Below are 20,916 nucleotides of genomic sequence, written 5' to 3'. Positions count from 1 at the left end.
TTTGCACCCAAGTTTGCATCCCAAATTTACACCATTATTTGCATCATCATTTGGCATATTAATTTATAACGTTTTTTGCTTCTTTTTAACGCTCAACTTTGCATCTTATTTTACATCTAGTTGTTGTCTTTTTTTGCATCTAATTTGGTGCCCATTTATGTGTCCTTGTTTTTGCCCAATTTGATATCCTTTTGTATGCCATGTTTTGTTCCCTTCTTTGTGTCAACTATTGCACAATTTTTCACTTCTAATTTAAAACACTTTGTATGTCAATTGTTTGCATTTTGTATTAATTCCTAGTTTAACATCCAATTTTACTTTCAATTTTGCATCCATGGTTACATCCGCATTTGACTTCTTATATAAAGTATATTTTTCTTTACATATATGACCCCCTTTATAGATTCATAGTGAAATATATGATAGTTTCTAAATATCATTAAAGCAGATATTAGTTTCTAAATATCATTAAAGCAGATATCACAATTCAAAATCATTTGTAAAGAAATTTAAGAGAAATTGACAACATCCATCCAAAAAAATAACAATGTGTCATTAACAATTTTCAAAACATGTATAAAATAGCAACATAATACTAATAAAATCAGTATTATTTTTAATCAAAACAAGTAAAATTCAAATATGATTAACAAATCAAAATATTTCATGAATATCGTTATTCTACGATAAATTAACAACATACATAAATCAAACTCATCGTATGATTACAAAATCAAAATGTCTCATTGATATAGGGTAAATTCACAACACCCATCTAAACATAACAATGTCATTCTACACAATAATTTCTTCATAAAAAACAATGCATGTGCATGCCTAGCTACCACCACCAAGATCATCCTCATGATCATCTTGACCATCCTCATTACTCTGATCCACATCATCACCAACACCGCAACTATCATCATCATCTCCTGCTTCACCACCACCATCCTCATCCTCATCCTCATCATCTCCTGATATATGTTGAACATAATTTGGATCATCGTCTTGGCAATCATTACCTATAGCATTCTGACAAAAAAAATCAATATTACATGTTAGTATTAATTACATAACACAATGCATGTTTTTGTTATACAATGTTAACCATAAAATGAGGTAAGATATAATATCTAATAGTACTAAAAAATAAAATGAAAATATGGTTTAAAAGTATATTGGAAATCCAACTAAGATTACATACCATAGAGTCCATCCAAACAACAAATTCAACCCATCTCTTTTGCTGCAGCACCTCCTTTTCCAAATGATTTGGAGGTCTTCCATATTTTAGTTCCTATCAATAAGTAAATAGGGAGAAATTAGATAACAATGACTTTCTTCTAGTACAAAATTTATTAAAAAAATATCACATGTTTAATATACTTACAAAGGTTGTTATCAGTGCTTTTAAACCTTTCTGGCCACTACAATGAGTGACTTTTGTCTTGGTTAACCTCGCCTTGGATGCCTTGTCCTTAAACATAAACCAATTCAATTTATTTTCACACACATACATGTCTAAGATACTTATAAGTATTAATACATTCTAAATAATGTTTAATGAAAAATTCAATACATGAATGCTCTCATTGCCGGCTTTTCTTTGTGCATCCAACTTCTCATATGATTTTACAAGTTCTTTCCATACTTTAAAAGGTATGTCAATAGGTCTTTGTTTCAGTCTTTGATCTTGAGGCATTTTTTAAATTTTTCTTGTTTGGTTAAAAATTTTGGTTAAAAAAAACCGAACAAGTAATTCACATCAATGGCATGGGGACTCTATGGATATGTGTAAAAAAATGGCTATAAAGAAAACATCCAAAAAACATATGAGCTCTCCCTTTGATGGTCACTTGGGGCATATGGCTGGAAAGGAACAACTCCATTTTCGAAAATCAAGGACAATCCTTTCTCAAAGTCCTTCCTAATATTTGCTCCAAATGTCTTAAAATGAAAAACAAAATTCAAAAGTCATCCTCAAACATCTCCCTTAAATATAACGTTGGACCATAAATTCTTCACTTTTATTGTTATCGGCTCTGGAATGATTTTTCTATATGCAATTATATAATGAAATATGTGTGCACTAATGAAAAAACATTGAGTTTCATTTTTCATAATCACAAACAATGAAAAAAGAATCACACATAACTAGCATCATTTTGGAAATTTTATATTTATTAAAAATCTTTAACATGTTTTCCTCCCATATCTCATAAAAAGGTGTGAAATTTTTTATATACTCTCCAATAAGCCTAAGGATCACATACCTTTTAAAACTTTGCATTACCATTATATGTTTCTCCTTGAAGATATATAATATGTTTCTTCTGAAGCTACAACTGATAATGCACCCCCAGGGCAGTACATTGTGGATCAAGCGCCAGAAAGCCCATCCATCTCGTTGGATTTACCAGAGGTAGAATACATATTCTCAGATCTACAGAAAAACGCTGTTATTTGTAGATTTAACGGCTTCTGGCCTAGAACTGATGCCTTGTACAAATGGATCTACACGGTCTGGACAAAAAATTGTCAAATAAAACTATGCTCTAAGGGTTTTTTCATAGTAACTTTTCTCGCAGAAGAAGACAAGGAAAAAATACTCAATGAAGGGCCATGGTTCTGGGGCAATGCGGGACTGTTTATTACCCCATGGTTCCCGGAGTTTGATGCCAATACCATGGTGGTATCAAGGATGCCAGTATGGGTAAGGTTGCATAATCTTCCAATACATTTTTGGCACTACAAGGCCTTACTAGCTACAGGGAATGCCCTTGGAAGAATGTTAAAGATTGATTCAGAGAGACACATAAAAGGAATCTTTACTTTTGCCAGGATATGTGTCGAGGTAGATCTTAGCCAAGGACTACCTGATAGCATCATTCTAAATTTCAACAATTCACAGTGGAAACAAACTCTGGATTATGAGAATACAGCGTTCAGATGCAGGGGATGTCAACAAACAGGTCATCTGTTTAATGCATGCAAAAGTCAAAACAAGAGCAAGCCGCAACAAAGGAAGCCAAAAGGATGGCAGAACATAGATGACGTCGTAAAGAAGAGAGCAGCAGAAATGAAAGCCTCACAGAGAAAAGAAGACGAAGAAACAGAAGCAGAAGAAGATGATACCACTATAGAGGAAGATGAAACAGAGAACCAGAAGGAAAACACATCAGACAACAAGGCTTCACAGGTTCAGATGACAAGCGTGGACCAAAGCATGGGAGGCACCAAACGGTATCATCACTCAGACACTTCAGACTCAGACAAAGAAACAGGCCCTCAGAATGCTGAAAAACAGATAGTCATTGCCTCGATCGAGCCCACTCAAGGAGAGTGGCGTAAGGTCGAAAAGAAGAAGGGGAGGAAAACTTGAAATTCTTTTCTTTTCTCTTCTCTTCTCTATTCTTATTCTTTGTGCACGTCTATGTTGGGTGTGAAAGCACTCGTGCCCAGGTGGCTTCTTACGGAATGCTTCATTGCATCTGCTAGTGTAACTTTTCATTAAATTTTTTAATAAAAGGTTACCGTTTTTTTCCTTGGAAAAAAATAATATGTTTCTTCTTTAACATATATATTATGTTTCGCATTTCTTAATATTTGACAAAATACTAAAGTTGAAAACAGTGGTCATTGTCTCAATCATATTCCTGGTGATCTTGTTCAGCATAAAACAGTTTGGTACAAGCAAAGTAGGCATGACATTTTCTCTGGCACTCATGGTATGGTTTTTCTCTATTGGTTCTATTTTACTTTACAATATTATTTAACATGACATGACAATTTTAAGGGCATTCAATCCTGTTTATATCTATTACTTGTTCAAGAGGAACACTATCAAAGCATGGATGTCCCTAGGAGGTTGCGTGTTATGCATAATAGGAGCTGAAGCTATGTTTGCTGATTTGGGTCACTTCTCAGTAAGATCCATCCAGATAGCCTTCACATGTGTAGTATTCCCATGCCTACTATTGGCTTACATGGATCAAGTTGCATATCTTATGAAGCATCCCTCTGTGGTGGAGAACGTATTCTCTGCTTCAATTCCAGATGGTTTTATCTGGCCAGTCTTCGTGATAGCTAGTGTTGTTGCCATGATTGCAAGCCAGGCAATGATCTCAGCAACAATTTCATCTATTAAAATGTCCATGGCCCTAGGATGCTTTCCCAGATTGAAAATAATTCACACATCCCGACGGTTCATGGGTCAGATCTACATTCTTGTCATCAACTGGGTTCTAATGATAATGTGTGTCTTGGTATGTGATTGTTTTAAGAGCACGGTCGAGATATCAAATGCATATGGCATTGCAAAGGTAGAGATGATTATGGTGACTACAAGCCTAGTGACTCTTGTCATGGTTCTTATATGGGCAAAAAATATATTCCTTGCGATTGGATTTCCTGTTCTATTTGGATCAACTGAGCTAATTTATTTTTCTGCAGTTTTGATGAAAGTGGGGGAAAATGGTTGGATAAATGGTTTTTGCCACCTACTTCCTTCTTGTGATGTACATTTGGAACTATGGAAGTGTTCTGAATTATCAGGAGTTGTATATCTTGTTGGTCACAGAGATGTCAAGGCTAGAAAGGATTCATGGTTTCCTAAGAAACTGGTTATAATCTACTTCTATGCTTTCATGAGGGCAAACTGCAGGGCAGGCCCTGCAAGCCTCAATGTACCTCACACCAATCTCTTGCAAGTTAGCATGACATATACTGTCTAACTTGAAGGTTTCCATGAATCAAACATGCTGAATGTTTTTCAAGGACCAAGTCACAACATCAATATGGTGATGGATAACAAAGATTTCCTTGAAGGTGGCAGAGATGAAGTGAATTTTAATGTGAAGTTAATAATCATAATTTTTGTTGTCGACCAAGATCTTCATTACTTAGTCCTTGATTTTGTTTGATAGAGAATAATAGCCATTCCTACGATTAATCACTGATATTTATGAACAAAGACACCATTCTTTTTTGAATGAAGATGATAGGTGGTATTTTATATGCATGGTTAAGCCTAAGATAAGCCATGTTTTCTACATAAGAAAGTTATATTAAGTTATATCCATGAAAATGAAAGGAAGATGACATTGCATGTTTCCTCGTATAGCTAACCATCGCTCAATAACATTGGATGCTTCTCCACCTCATTCATTACATCATTGCTTAAGAACCTTGGATGCTTCTCCATTTTTTTTGACATCATGTATTGATTATGTTGTTGTTGGAGGTTTTACACTAAGTTTTTCAACATCGAGCTTACTAAGTCTTGCACCACCGGGGTTATTAGTAAGAATCTCATGAGGTTTGCATAGCCATGATTATTAGAATCAAAATAGTAGGATTTGCACTAAAAAACAGTTCATAGAGCTTTCCTGATGGGGAGAAAATCACAAGTTCAACTTCTGCAGTGCAGAGCACCGAGAGCTCATAAGCTTTCTTCAGCAATCCACCTACGTTTGGAAAATGTAGCCTGCCTGCTGGCGATGTTCTCAATCCTCTTCCTCTGCATCTTTCCCCTCACTATTCTTGTATGTCCTCTTTCGTTTTTCCCTCCAAACAAACCCTCTCAAATTGAGAAAGCAGAACAACTCACTCGATGAGAATCCGAATCCAATTATCGCTTCTAACAATAACCCAATACGATACCAGAAGTGATTACACAAAACCTCATTGACTCTTCATTTGTTTGGAAAAGAGCCAAGCATATACTTCTGACGAGGGTTTCCGTCTCAAGTCTAGCTCGCAGGACCTCGCTTAGTCAATTGCGAGAAAAGTTTTCCACCTGCCTGTCACATACGGTTTGTCACACTATATATTAAAATCAGGGACAATCCTTTCTCGGAGTGGACAATCCATTTGAATGCATTGATCAATGCTTTGTGCAACGCTGGTAGAGTGGACCATGCAAGGAACTATCTAATGGAGATGAAAAAATTTAAATCCTGATATAGTTTGCTATAGGACATTCATTGGAGGCCTATGCAAGTTGGGTATGGTGGATGAGGCAGTGAATCAACTGGCGATAATGATTAGAAAGGGTCTCTCACCCACATATGCTCTGTACTATTCACTCATCAAAGCTTGCTGCAAATCAAAGAAAGTTCAAGCCGCTGCCCAGATACTGAAAAAATGCTTAGGGAACGTGTTGTTCCAAGTCATGCAAGTTTTATCTATGGCATGCATCATCTTGGGAAGGTAGGAAAAAAAATTGAGGCATAAAAAGTTCTTGAAGAAGTGATAGATTGTAAATCCTCTGTACATGTTAAAGTATACACAGAAGTAATGTCTGCTCTATTTCAGACCAGTGAAGTGGTAAAATCATTACAATTAGAAGGCAAAAGAATTAGAAGAGGTTGTGAAACTAACTTTTTGACTCTGTAAAACAGTGTTTCTCTAAGGGAAAAATTGATGAGGTATCCAAGATTTTAGAAGGCATAAACCAAAGATATCCGGTACAAGGTATTACATTATGAAAAAATTGAAATGGTCAGATTTATTGTTTTTCCAAGGAGACCACTCTTGCTTGAAGGAATGGAGAGGGCTCTGCTCGTAAGAAAGTACTGAACCAAGACCATTGTCAAAAAATGTTGAACCAAGAGTATTGTTAAAAAGCAATGTTGCTTAGTTGCATGAAAATTTAATTGTCCAAAATTTAATTTTGGACTCTTTGCCGGCAAAATTTCATATAAAGGTATGCCCTTTTGCCTTATAACATGATGATTTTAATGAAAATGGAGGAAGGGAATCAACTTCAGAGAATCAAATGAAGTTAAAAAATATTAGATTATCAATTATAATCCATAGGAAGGGAGGAAAATAAAGGGTATGGTTGTGCTTAGCCTAAAACGTTTGCCTCTCATTTGAGAACTTTTCAAAAACTCAACTTTATTTCTGAATCTATAAACACAACTCTAAGTTTAAATCTCAATTTACAGGTAAAGATTCGGTTTAAAGCAAATCTAAAAATAAGAATAAGCAAATCCAGAACTAAGAATTTGAAGCATTATTATTGTGGCAGAGCAAGGCAACTAAAATTTGAGTGTGTGGGAACAAAGTGGGATCTAGAACATGGAAAACTCACCAAAAAAAACAACAAATATTGTGGAAAGCGGAAAAGAGGAAAAAGAGCATCATTCCTTTGTTAATTCTCATACATAATACAAATTAGAAGCATGGTGTGAAGGAAAATGAAATTTACAAATTAGATGCATATGACCATAACATGGGATGTCCCCCAACTTTAAATTTTGCATCATGCAGACATCAGGTAGCAAGCCAAGGAGCATCTCGAGCTGTTCAGGACATTTCTGTATAGGAGTTGCAAATAAAGTATGGAGCTTCTTGAAAAAAAATGTTAGCAATGGGTACTAATGCTAGTTTTAACTTTAACCTGCTTGCAATGAATACTCGGCAAATCCAAGTGTATCTTGAGGTAAAATTTGTTGACAATAGAACATGATGGTTTTCCTGCTGTTGATACAAATGGCTATTGCTGTTAAGCCTAATTTTAACTATGATATGTTGCCAGAAGACATGTCCCCAAAATTTGGACAAATCCCTCAGACCATAGGATGTGTTCCTCAATCCCAGGTATGCATCCTCCTACAACATGGCATAGAGCAAAATATGCTTAACAGAAGTAATCATTCACATCAATAGCAGGAAAACCATCCTGATGTGTTTCCAACAAAACATTATCTTGTGATACCCTACACACCACCATATTGGGTAAAAATGTAAAACTAGCATGTGTACCCCCAATTCCAACATTTTTTTCAAGAAGTTCCAAACCATAGCAGACAAGACTCTAGATACTAAAATGACAAGAAAAGTTTACAAAACTTTGAGAATTGTCAAGCCTGTTTCAGACTCTCAGATATCTAGTGGGCTATGCATGTCCATGAATGCACGTGAGAGACCAATAATATACAAGAAGGCAATGAAACAATCACAAAAGCACCTACACTTAAAATTCCATTCTGGAAAGAAGGAAAAGACTCACTAAGGATACCAAGGGGTGCAAAATTCTAGATGTGAGGAATAGCAGTTACTGAGGAATACGGTTCATCTATTCTTACTGTTACAGATAATGCATTTACCAGATTGACTCAAGGTCTATTTCCTAGTGTCATGGAACACTGTGTTTTGATGATGGCTTTTGGTCTTGTTCCCATGGAACTGTAGTTGCATCTGGCTTAATCAATATGAAAGGGCTGCCCTGTGCGCGATTAGGAAGAAGTTTCCTTTCTTTCTCCTCTGGGTTATGTTTCAAAATTATAACCATCAGCTATCGGCATGTTGAAGGGATCACACACCTTTCAAGCATAGCCCATTTTTCTGCAGGATTGTCCATAGGCATTGTTGCAGGTAACACCCCTTCATACAGAAACCAGTTTTCCACAGAAGAATGGTGGTTGTTCAGTGACTCAGGGCCTCTCTGTGCAGTCACAAGTAGTATCAGCATTATAACATATCCTTTCAGAATTCAAGTATATCTTCTCACTGGATAGCATGATTAAAATGTAGAAAAATGTTATGGAGTGTCCAAGTAGTGTAGAACAGAGAAGCAAGAAAAAATACCACAAGACAACCATAGGGTTGATAGAACCATGTTTAGGCACATTAGATATTTCTTGGTGACAGAGTCTTACACCTTTGAAAGGAATATTTGTTTCCCTACATTTCTATTGAACAAATACAAACCTGAATATGTTCTAAGGACTATCATGGAGGGAGTCGAGATGACCCACAGGACCCATAGCTGAATACACAAGGGGATTTCAATGCTGGAAATCTAGTTTATAGCATAGTAGCAAGATTTGGTCATATTGCTCTTTATTATATGGAAATTCGGCAACAGTACAAAATTCAGTATGTTTTCACTGCAATGCAGATACAGAACAGTTCACTTACCTTATAATGTCTTTGATACCCATCAACATATAAGCCCCAAAAAAACAGAGCAAAAACCTCAAAAAAATAAAAATAACAGTAAGAAAACACTTAAAAATAAACTACATTGCAAAATTTTCAAAGAATAAATTGCTTTTTCTGGTTTTAGTGTGTTCTGAGGATGAAATTCTTCTAAAATATGGAACAAAACGCTTATTTTCATACTGAGAAATATAGATTTCCATATTGGAACCATGCTGCATTTCTTTATTAGGTATTTTCCATACTGAGTTGTATTTGAATACATATTCGGATTCAAATTTTGCTACTATGGTTTATAGCCATTCCTAGTTACACGTATGCTGAAATCAGGGAGGTCAAGGTAATCAGATAAATTGTCACAACAATTATGAACAAGAGGCAACCTTCCTTGAAATTCTTGAACCTCCAGTAATCAGAAAAATTGTCACAACAATTATGAACAAGATGAAACCTTCCTTAAAATTCTTGAACCCCCTACCCTTGCCTGGATTTGCTCACGGCGCCAATCAGTCCTCATGTACATGTACATCAAAATATTTATTATATAATTAACTATAAATTTGTTAACATTAAAAGGACAAATAGATCCTCTGTTCATGTAGAGATGCTCACTGACGACCATGTTGACAATGGCGATGTGAGGGAGAAACTGCCGTGATATCCAATCTTCAATATGCATATTTTAGATAATAAAGACTGACCTACTAAGTTAACCAAGTAGCCGTTATACAAAGTACACATAAATGAAGCTCAAAGCTAAGAGATTTTTTTTCTCACTTTCTTTGCTTCCCACACAAACTATTACTCGATTTCAATTTTTCTTATTAGATTCCAAAATTTAATGAAATTATCTGGCTGGGAGCATTGTTGCAGTGCATGGCTTTTATCCACTATCTCCACTACAAATTTTGAAATGACAACAAAAAATCCATTAAGACCGGAATCTCCCCACAACAGTGAAAGCAGAGTTCATTATTCAAGAACAAAGTAAAGCGAACCAAATACTCTAAGACCAGGACATGCATGAGTCCTCCAGACCCAGATCCACTAGATTGATTGCATCATTTTTTCAGCTGGATGAAGCATCGATGACCCGGTAGATGCACCAGTCATGAGCAAAAATAACAGACGATCAGTGATTCAGAAGCACCCTTACCAAGCACAGTTGAGATCATCCAGATAATCCACAAGGCCATCTAGGTATGCTATCTTACAAAAGCTATAATTCTCAGCTTATATCTTGTAGACACTAGACAGACACCCATCACCAGGGTTCTCCCTTCCACACGTAACCCGTCAAACTTTGCAGTCCGATGAGCTTCAATAAAGTTTGCCAGGATAGAATCCAGCCTGGTTTATGGCCCTGCATACCTCTCCTTTGACGCTTAGATAAATTAGGACTTATTTATTTTCTAGGCTTCTGCTATTAGTCTCGTCTTCATTGTATCAGGTTTATCTGTTATTATAACCCTTGAAAATCTGATAAGGAAATCCAAGAGATGCTTCTCCATATTTGTGAATGGCATTCTTCGTAACACTGTTGACATAGACTAGTGCACCTAAATCTGGAGGATTTAAACTGGTTACCTACTAACACGTAACCAGAACCAGCCAGATGCTCGTCTTCATTGTATCAGGTTTATCTGTTATTCTAACCCTTGAAAATCTGATAAGGAAATCCAAGAGATGCTTCTCCATATTTGTGAATGGCATTCTTCGTAAAACTGTTGACATAGACTAGTGCACCTAAATCTGGGGGATTTAAACTGGTTACCTACTAACATGTAACCAGAACCAGCCAGATGCTCAACAACATTGGCTACAAACAATTGAGATAATCACCCCTTTGTTATTTTATCATTCGTCATTCTGTTAAATCTGAAATCTTATTTGTAGTCTCTCCTTTTCAGCGAATACCTTTAAGCACTCCAGCATCAATATATAGTTTTAGTCCCATTAACCTAATGTCATTTCATCATTTGTGGACATTTATATAATTTATTTCTTTATTCCGAAATTCTTCTTAAAATTATTATTTCCATTTCTTTATGAACCTTCTGCTGTCAAGCAATTGGTGTTATTTTGAGCAAAATAATTTGTAAACGAAGTTTCTTGGTTAGTGAAAAGCCCGCCAAAAGTACCTCTACGCCAAGTAGATCCCTGGAAAGTGTCTATCTCTCAATGTTAGTGACATCTCAACGCATTCACCCATTCGGGAGCTTTCGTAGGCAGTCAGCGTCGTATGTAGAGCATCTAGCTCGGCGGGCCTCACAGTTTGTGAGGAAGAGTAAGCAGATCGCAGAGTATTTGCTTATTTCACTCCTTTCGGAAAACCTATAAATTTTTTAAAGTAACTGCTACTTACGAATCATAAGTTTTTTAAAATAAATTCTACTTAGTTTCAGATTTTTAGATTTTTAAGGGGTTTTACCGACCCAGAAATAGAGATTCAATAAATGGAAGAGAAGCTTACTGATGGTGACATCGCCGTCGGGGCTCTGGAGCATCTTGTCCATTCCCTTGGGGCCGAGTGAGGTGAGGAGGATTCTCGCAACGGACCTGGCGGCCGCAATGTTGGCCTTCTGAGCATCTAAGCCTCTGATTCGGGTCTTCTGCTCCTGCTCCTTTATTATGATAAATGGCCTCCCGTACTCATCAAATGCCAGCGCCATCCCTGCAAACAGTAACAGATTGCAGCACAGAGATTAAAACCTAAACATACAAGAGTGGCTGCTAAAAACACACTGGATTTTGAACCAGAAACCTGAAATGCGTGTACTCCTCTCTGTGTGGAAGACTGAATGTGCGGGTGGAAATCCATTGAAGTTAAAAATGGAACATACCTTGGTGCCGTCAATGGACTGAAGAACCGATCGTGGGGTTCGAGTGTCTGCTACTGGTGAAACCCTAATTCGCAAATCTCTGCAATCTCGTTTTCGCTCCCGCCCTGCGAAAAGCGAACAGATCCTCCTTCTTGTTCTAGAACGTAAACGAAGTTTGGGTTGGGAGGGGTTTTGTAAAGAAAAGTAAAGCTTTACCTTTTTTCAAAAATGCTAATTTCATAGTGAAAAACAATAAATACATTTTTTTATTTTCACATCACTAGTTAAGTAGCTATATAATGTTTTTGGTTCTTGGTTAGGTTGGAAAATATTTATAATAATATAATTTTATGGTTGTTGTTTAAGTTTATTAGGTGTTATTAAAACAATAAATACATTTTTTTTATTTTCACATCACTAAAGAAGTAACTATATAATGTTTTTGGTTATTGGTTAGGTTAGAAAATATTTATAATAATAATAATATAATTTTATGGTTGTTGTTTAAGTTTATTAGGTGTAATTTTTTTTAATTTCAATTTAATAATTTTTAAATGGAAAAATATGATTTTAATTTGGTTGTATTGAAAATATTTATATGTTTTTACATATAAGGTGGGTGCAAACAAAGGAGAATATATAGTAAGTCTATTTAATAGTTAATAACAAGTGTTAATTTCTTAAAATTATATGATAAATTTGAAAGGAGTAGGGTATGTATCTTTTTTCGGGTGAAATATATTAAAATTATTGTGTGAATGGGGTTGTAAGACCCTATATTTTCATCCTGGGAAAATATAGTCCTCTCTTAGCCACTTGCATAGTTTAGATTGTCATAAGCAAAGTAGGTACATTGTCTTAAGATGTAAACATTTCATTTTAAGCAGTGTCATAATGTGGTTTCAGCGAAGCATTAAAAGATGGAATGAGCATGCACATTTGGGATGCTAGTGTTATATTCAGCTTGAGGCATGATTGCACGTCTAAGAAGACTCTAACAAGGGTTGCAGAGGAGAGGTTGGGGGATTGTAGTCTCACTTAGAAGTGTATACAAGCAAGTTAAGCCCTATGAGAAGTTGTGAAACAAAATTAAGGGATTTGACAAGTTGCACGAAGGCAACTTAGTAGTGGTACTAAGTGAGCAATCCTTGATTCAACTTGATACTCTCTCCTTGGCACTACCACTTTGTAAGATGGAGAAGAAATGTGAAATAGATGTGCAACCCACTAAAGAAGTTGAAGGTTGTTGTAATGTATATCGGTGGTTATGTCATGATGTGAAAGGAAGTGTTGGAACTTGGAAGGTGACCATTAGAGTAGATTTACCATGGAGTGCAAGGAGGTGCAAGGATCTGATAAGGAGGGAACTACACAAATCTAACAAGTAGGCCATATTGGGTTAGGATATTACTATTTTGGGACATCCAAAGTTGAAGGTGCATTTTATGGAGGTGCAGTCGAAGTGCTTGGGTGCGTGCCACAGCGTAAGGGTATCTAGGACTTTTAGTGTGTGTTAGTGGTGTTAGTGCATTGTGTTTGATCAACACTAGCTAGAATGTGTTCCATGAAGGAAAAAATCCCACAAATTTGGGTTGACTTAACCATTTGGCATTTAAGGTGTGCTATGTCCTAGTTTTGAGGAGACAATTAGAACCATCTTAGAGTGTGATGGGTTGTGCCATGGACTTAGGTCCACTTATATGGGTTGAGGTGTAAAGGTACCGTGTGAGTTGAGGAAAATGATTACAATGCTTACCTATATAAAGTGTTTATGATATAAGATTAATAAGTTTTTGTTGGAGAATGGAAGAGGAGGATAAGAAAAGAGAGGCATTAAGGTTTGTTGTAAATCAATCAAAAGGAACGAACTTGTTAATCTTATTAGCAAGATTGTTCAAGTTGTCTCTTCAATAGGAGTGAATTTTGGCTAGGACTAGGGAGTTAAGCATTGATTGGGTACTCTGGAAATCCAAGACCTAACATATCCAAGCTAGTCCATTAAATAGATTCATCTTGGGCAAGGGTTGTTAAGGCTAAGGTGCAAATATCCCCTCTGCTCAAACTATTTAACATGCAAAGTTGGATCTGATTCTTCAACTTGTCCTGACGATGAACCACACTGGTTGGTTCGAAACGCCTAAACAAATGATATATCTTGTGATTTACGCTGGAAAAATTTCTCGTAAACTACACATTAAGGAAGTTTGTGCACTCCTATATGGATAAACATGCTTATTATCTTTCATGAGTTTCATCAAATATTTAACATATTATTCATCAACTTTATTTAGATATTCATCATCTCCAATTAACAAATATACATTAAGCAAGTTCATGCACTCTTATATCGATAACATGCTTATTATTTTTCATGAGTTTCATTAAAGATTTAACATATTATTCATCAACTTTGGATTTGGCGAGGATGAATTCTAGTATATTACCAAGTGTGTTTTTTTCAATTGTAGTTCTTACTTTCATGATTAATTTGGTTGTAATTTTTACTTCCACGATTAATTTAGTCTAAGTTCTCTAGGTAGTCATTAATGATCTATTCAGTGCTATGTGGGGGTTTTACTTTTCAACAAATATGAAGTATCTATGTTACATTGGGACCTAGTGACCTTGTTGAAAAACCCTAGCAAACATCTTTGAAACCATTTACTAGCACTAGTTGAACTTGAGATATCTCAAAAACTAAAAGGAACAAATAAGGGTTGCTTTGCCAATCCACTCATAACCTAATCCACTTTGGTGTACTTATATTCTCAAAGTGAATCAAATACCAAGAATGATCTATGTCTGCTAAAACCTATAATCACATTGTTTCCCTAATAGCAACTAAAAACTTCTATACCCAGTTGTTGAACTTTTGCAACCAATTATAAACCTTCAACAAGAAGTAGTTTTCTAACGAGAATTATTGCCATATCTTCCTTGGTTTTACGAGGAAAAAGAAATAAAATTTCATTTGTTATCAATGGTAAACCAAATTCATTATTTGCATACTTCCAAACCTAGGGTTTCGTATCCAAAGTAGATCCTAACCACATCAATGAAACAAACTTTGTTTTTATGTATCATCCAAACATTATGTACAATTACAGACTCACCTCTAATCCATTGTTTATAAAAATGTTGAATATTTTCATACATGATATACTGAACAGTTGGACAATGAAAATAGTTGTCATCGCTATTCTTCCATGTATATGCTTTTTGCAACTTATTTGAAAGAGCAATTTTGTCCCAACAATTAGACTTGTAGCATAAAGAACATGGTTAATACATATGATTAGACCAAAAACTAGTTACTACCAAAATTCAACCAAAAAAAATATTATTGCATAAAAATAGAATTAAAAACAAAAAATATAAAAACAAAAATTTCCCAAATTAAAAATAAATAAATGATAAACTTTTTTTTACCAAAATTTAGTGATTTTTTTGGTGCTAATACTAACATCACCATTACAACAAGATATTTTTCTAGTGCTAATACTGCCATTACAACAAGATATAAGAGGGATATAATGCAAAAAGTTTAATAATAATATGTATGTAGAAGATGGTCTTCAGACTGGTGAATTCATGATAATCAATGGGACTACAGTCAAAATAATTGGATGTTATTTACTTTTTTACATAGATTGTCAAAATAATTGCATAAATCGGTTTTTTTTAACCAAAATTTAACAAAAACTTTGCTAGTGCTAACATTAGAACCACCATTACAACAAGATATCTTTCTAGTGTTGACAACACCATTATAGTAAGATACCTCAAGAGAGACAGAAAATCTAAAAAGTATGATAGTAATACGTATCCAGAAGATGGTATTGAAACTAGTAATTGTTCACGAATCCATAAGATTGTAAGGTCATTCTCATTATCATAATCATTGTCATCATCATCACATCCTTGTCATTGTTATTGCCATCATTACATTATCATCATAATCACCATTCATGCCATCATCATCATCATTATGGACATTGTTTGCAATTGTTCATAATTGTAGATGTTGTAAGAAATATCATCAACCCAAAAAATGTGATCAGTGCTAGAAAAGGGTTGTTTAGGACACATTGATATACGTAAGAGAAATAACAACTCTATTTTTGAGAGATGATCGATGATGATCATCATCACCACCATTATCATCGTCATTGTCATTTTTATCATCCCCATCATCATCATTAATGTAATTTCTATCGACATTGTTGTAATCATCATCATCATTCATGCCATTATAGTTTTTGATGATGACCTAGATGAAAATGATGATGATGACACCAAAGATAATGCTTATGATTATGACAATGACAACATCTAAAATTGGGAAGATTCTCCAACGTCATTAGCATCGTCATCATCATAATCATTGCCATCATCATCATTGTCATTGTAACCACTATCGTCTTTATCATCATAATCACAATTCATGTCATCGCCATCATCTTCATTTTCATCATTGTCAATATTATTGACATTGTCATCAATTGTTCATAATTGTCAATGCCATAAGGAATATCATCAATGCAGAAAATATGATGTGTTGGAAAAGGGATGCAAAAGCGAACATAGAAATGGGGGCAACAATAGAAGTAAAATTGGATGAAAAGTGGATACAACATAAGTAGATGCACAACAACCTGAAAAACCTGACACAAAAGTGGATGCAAAAGTAGATGCAGTTGTCAATGCAAACTTGGATGCAAACATGAAGGCAAAAGTGGAAGCAAACATGGGTCCAATGGTAGGTGTAAAACTTGGCACAAATTGTGGTGAAACAAATGTGGATGCAACAACGGACACAAAAGTAGATGCAAAAATGGATGAAACAAAAGTGGATGCAATAGGGGATGCAAACGTGGAAGCAAATGTGGTTGCAATGGTAAGCGCAAGATATGGTGCAACAAAAGTGGATGTAACAATAGACAAAAAATATGCAAAATAAGATGCAAAAATGGATGTAAAAGTGGAAGCAAACATTGATGCAACAGGCAAAACAAAATTGGATGCAAAAAATGGATACAATGTAAGTAGATGCAAAAGTAGATACAAAACAAGATGCAAAACCCAATGCATAAACCTGACACAAAAGTGGATGCAAAAATAGATGCAATATTTGATGCAAAAGAGGATGTGAACATGGATGCAAAATTGGAAGCAAACGTGGATACAACAGTGAGTGCAAAACATGGTGCAAATTGTGGCATAACAAAAGTGGATGTAATGATAGATGCAAAAAAAGAATCAAAGTATGATGCAAATGAAGATGTAAAAAGGGATGCAAAAAGTGAAATTTAAAATGGGTGCAACAGTGGATGCAAAATTGTGTGCAAAAGTGGATGCAATAGAAGTCGATGCAAAAGTAGATGCAAAACGAGACACAAAACCCGATGCAAATCCTGGTCCAAAATTGGATACAAAAAGGGATGCAAAAATAGATGTAGTAGTTGATGAAAACCTAGACGCAAATGAGGATGCAAACATGGATGCAAAATTATAATCAAAAGTGGGTGCAAAAGGAGGTGCCAAACTAGGCGCTAATTGTGGCACAAAAATATTAGATGCAATAGTGGGTACAATAATAGATGCAAAAGAGGATGTAAATATGGATGCCAAACAAGATGGAAAAGTGGATGTAACAAAAGTAGATGCAAAATTATATGCAAAACTAGACACAAAACTCGATGTAAAACTTGGCGCAAAAGGGATGCACAAATGGATGAAAAAATGGATGCAAAAAATGATTTAAAAAAGGATGCAAAAAAGGATGCAAAAGTCGATGCAAAAGTTGATGCAAGTGTAGGTGCAAAAAGTGGATGCAAATGAGGATGCAAAAGTATGTCAAACAAAATTAGGTGCCAAACTTGATGCAAAACCTGGAACAAAACCTGGTGTAAAGGATGACACAAAACTTGGCATAAAATTTGGTGCAAAACGTGGTGCAAAACCTATTGCAATACCTGGTGCTAAACTTGGTGTAAGATTTGCTGCAAAACTTGATTCAAATTTTGTGTCAAGTTTTGCACCATATTTGATAAATGGATGCAAATAGCACCAAAAATGGGCTCTAGATGCAAAAAAAGAAGTAAAAAGGGACGCTAATCGCTGGTTTTGTTGTAGTGATGGGTGCTTTGAAATAGAAACAAAATGGATAAATAATCAAGCCCATGCTTATGAAATAGATTTTCTTTTCTTTCTTTTGAAAAAATCATGACTCAAATACAATTATGAAGACCGATACTAGTTACATTTCTCAACACTTCCTCTTAACTAGGGAGAAATTAATAACTGTTCAACCAGTACAAGGTTGACCTCAATTTGAAATGTTCCAAGAAGATTAAAACAACATACGAAATGCTAGGGATACCCTAACTACCAAGGTATCAAACACATCAAAGATCCAAGTGTCAATGACAATATGTCATTTCCAAGACACTAATACAAGGATCTAAGACACAATCAGGGACTAAGGTGTCATTAAGGAAACATGCCACTATAGGTACCATCAGGATATAACGCTAGTACCAATATAGATACCATGAAGGCCTCTTTGCCCTGGCACCAACCCTTAGGGATCCAGGTATCTCAACAAGGTCAAACACAACAACATATCTCCACATGACCAAGATAACCTCCCACATCGAGATCCATGCATCATCAAGGCCAAACAACAACTGAGATCTCAATACTAACCAAGCAAAGATGTCTTCCCGAGTACCATCATACAGGAAGTTTTATGATACTCATCTCTCCCTCTCAACCAAAATAGAGATATCCATGAAACTATATGATTCTTAATTATTCAAAATTCCCACGGAGAGATCCACACATTAGCTACTTGTTCAACCACTAGAATAGCCAGTAGCTTCACTACGCCAAACAATATTAAACTTCCAATACATATATGTTCTTTTATGCTAGCACAAAATTCATGGGCCTTCATCCATTCTGATGTTGCTTAGGTTATCAAAATATCCAAACACATCTCAACGAAAGATTCTATCTTCAATTTCTTCAGCAGAACCAAAACTCATCCTCAACACTTCCTAACACATTCAAGTCTTGTTTGTAGCTTCATCAATCATGAATAATCATTTGTAGTGCTTTAGCCATTATTTTATCTCATTCTTTCTTCAAGGTCTTCATTATAGCTATCACAATATTTCCTCCCTCTCAACTAGGGAGATATACACTTTCTTAAAGCTGCCAACAAATTTATTCTTCCAGCCATGCAATCTCTTTCATTCGCATCTTCATATCATCAGAGAAATTTGAGATTCCAAAACTTCATTCCTTCAAGAACATCATTCTTTATATAGTAACAAGGTCATCTATCAATCATAAATGTAAGATTCAATGTCATTGGGGTTCTTACAACTCCCTCTTTCCATCATGCTCATCATCATCATTAAGTTATCATCAAATATGAGGTAGGTAAGCATCTTCAACATCTTGAAGACTATGTACCTGCAAATCTTCAACAACAAGTACAACCAAGCACAAATATATATATGTACAGGATCATGGAATTAATTTTTTCAAACTAGGGTTATCATGTTATCGTAGAGAGAGAAACTAGGGTTATCAAAGCTTTGAATAAGAATTCAAACTTTTAGATATGAAAAACCTAAACCTAGTAAGGTTTACAATCAACACGGATCACACCTTTCATACCCTATACTCTTACAACAAATATACTAATTTTTTGTCACAAACCCTAGATTCCATCATCAAAACTAAACCTTAGATATCAACAATTAGATCAAGTTAGGATTTCAATCATAACGAAAGAATTTTACCTCTAGGGTTTCATTATCATACCCTAGAATCTTATATCAATCTCTACTAGGGTTTTGTCGTTAAACCTTAGATACAAACATAAAAAATTTAATATTAGATATACAACAATTAGACGTGGTTAGGCTTCAACCATACAAAACACCTAGGGGTTCATTCCTAGGATCTTACACTAACCATTATAAGGGTTTTGTCATAAACCCTAAACCCTAAAAAGCTAGGGTTTCATTAACAAACCCAAAACATAAAAAGGCTATGGTTTTTATAATGAACCATAAAGGTTAGGGTTTTGTAAAAATAACAAAGATTGTAAGACGAGGGTTGATTCATGTACCTTTTTATATGAAGAAGACCTGCTACTACTCTTTATACATGCCTTGAGTTGCTTCTTTCACAAACCTTGTAGGGTTCCCTATTGAAGGACTCCCTCTACAACAAAGCTTCTTACAATTCTCCCTTTGAAGACTCCCTTTAAATTTAGCCACAATCGTTATTCTTTAGAATATGCCTGCAAGCTTAGCCTTTTGAAGGAAAATACAAGAGAAAGGATAATAATCAAGCAACAATGATAAAGATATATATATATAGGAAATAAAAAATAATACTTATCTTTCGTGAGAAGGTGGAAGCTCCCTTTGGAAGGGCTCCCTCTCACCATGAAGTATCAACATCCTTATTTCTATATGTACCTGCAACATTCACTGACAAGTACTACAAAAAAGTATACAAGTATAAGAGTATGATTACAAACTAGGGATTTCAGATCCAAACCCTAAGTTATCTTTCAAAATATCAATTCTAGGATTTCAAAACAAATTCTATACTTACTAGGGTTTCCAATTTCACCCTAGGCTAAATACAAACCCAAAAGCTAGGGTTTCTACAAGGGAACAAATGGAATAGGGTTGGGTTTCTCAACTAGGGTTTACAAAAACTTAAATTCCACCAACCTCTAACATTACAAACCATAAAACCCAAAATGAGATTTCAAAAACCCTAATCTAATAAGGATTAGATAATTATATATATATATAAATAATTATACTTACCTCAAGGACTACTTACCTTAGTCCTCCCTGATCACATTAAGTTTCTTGCAATAGTTTCTTCAAGATGTAATAATACTCCAAAGATGACGAGGTCAAGGGTTGCCAATTTTCTTTCAATTAGGCACACTTCCTTCACCAATACGAATGCAATTTGCTTCTTATTTTTATTTAGGAATTTATGAGGGTTGTAACTTATGAGCTATATGATATTCCTTTATTGTATAATAGGGCCTTTCTGATGAACTTTAGTACATTTCTTATTGGATTGTAATATTACTTGT

General features: G+C 35.1%; 1 protein-coding gene across 3 annotated transcripts; it reads right to left on the bottom strand.

The window, feature by feature from the left end:
- Positions 1–664: 664 nt before the first annotated feature.
- LOC149238663 (uncharacterized) lies at positions 665–12,011 on the bottom strand. Of its 3 annotated transcripts, none has more exons than XM_089367022.1 (5): positions 11,717–12,002; positions 11,426–11,626; positions 1,394–1,480; positions 1,208–1,300; positions 679–1,035 (listed from the first exon to the last, which is right to left on the bottom strand). In XM_089367022.1, exons 2-5 carry the CDS (start codon positions 11,540–11,542, stop codon positions 838–840), a joined length of 495 nt encoding a protein of 164 aa, XP_089223148.1. In that variant the 5' UTR covers positions 11,543–11,626; positions 11,717–12,002; the 3' UTR covers positions 679–837. The 3 variants fall into 3 exon arrangements, with proteins under 3 accessions (XP_089223149.1, XP_089223148.1, XP_089223147.1); XM_089367021.1 differs by having other exon boundaries at positions 11,796–12,002; XM_089367023.1 differs by lacking the exon at positions 1,394–1,480 and having other exon boundaries at positions 665–1,035; positions 11,796–12,011.
- Between the last annotated feature and the right edge of the window lie 8,905 nt (positions 12,012–20,916).

The sequence above is a fragment of the Pinus tabuliformis genome, chromosome 8 (assembly GCF_031772625.1).
Source record: "Pinus tabuliformis cultivar Carrire ecotype Pingquan chromosome 8, CPIR1, whole genome shotgun sequence".
In the NCBI taxonomy this organism is placed as follows: Eukaryota; Viridiplantae; Streptophyta; class Pinopsida; order Pinales; family Pinaceae; genus Pinus; species Pinus tabuliformis.
The sequence above is the reverse complement of the archived record's forward strand: the minus strand, read 5'-3'. Positions and strand labels throughout refer to the sequence as shown.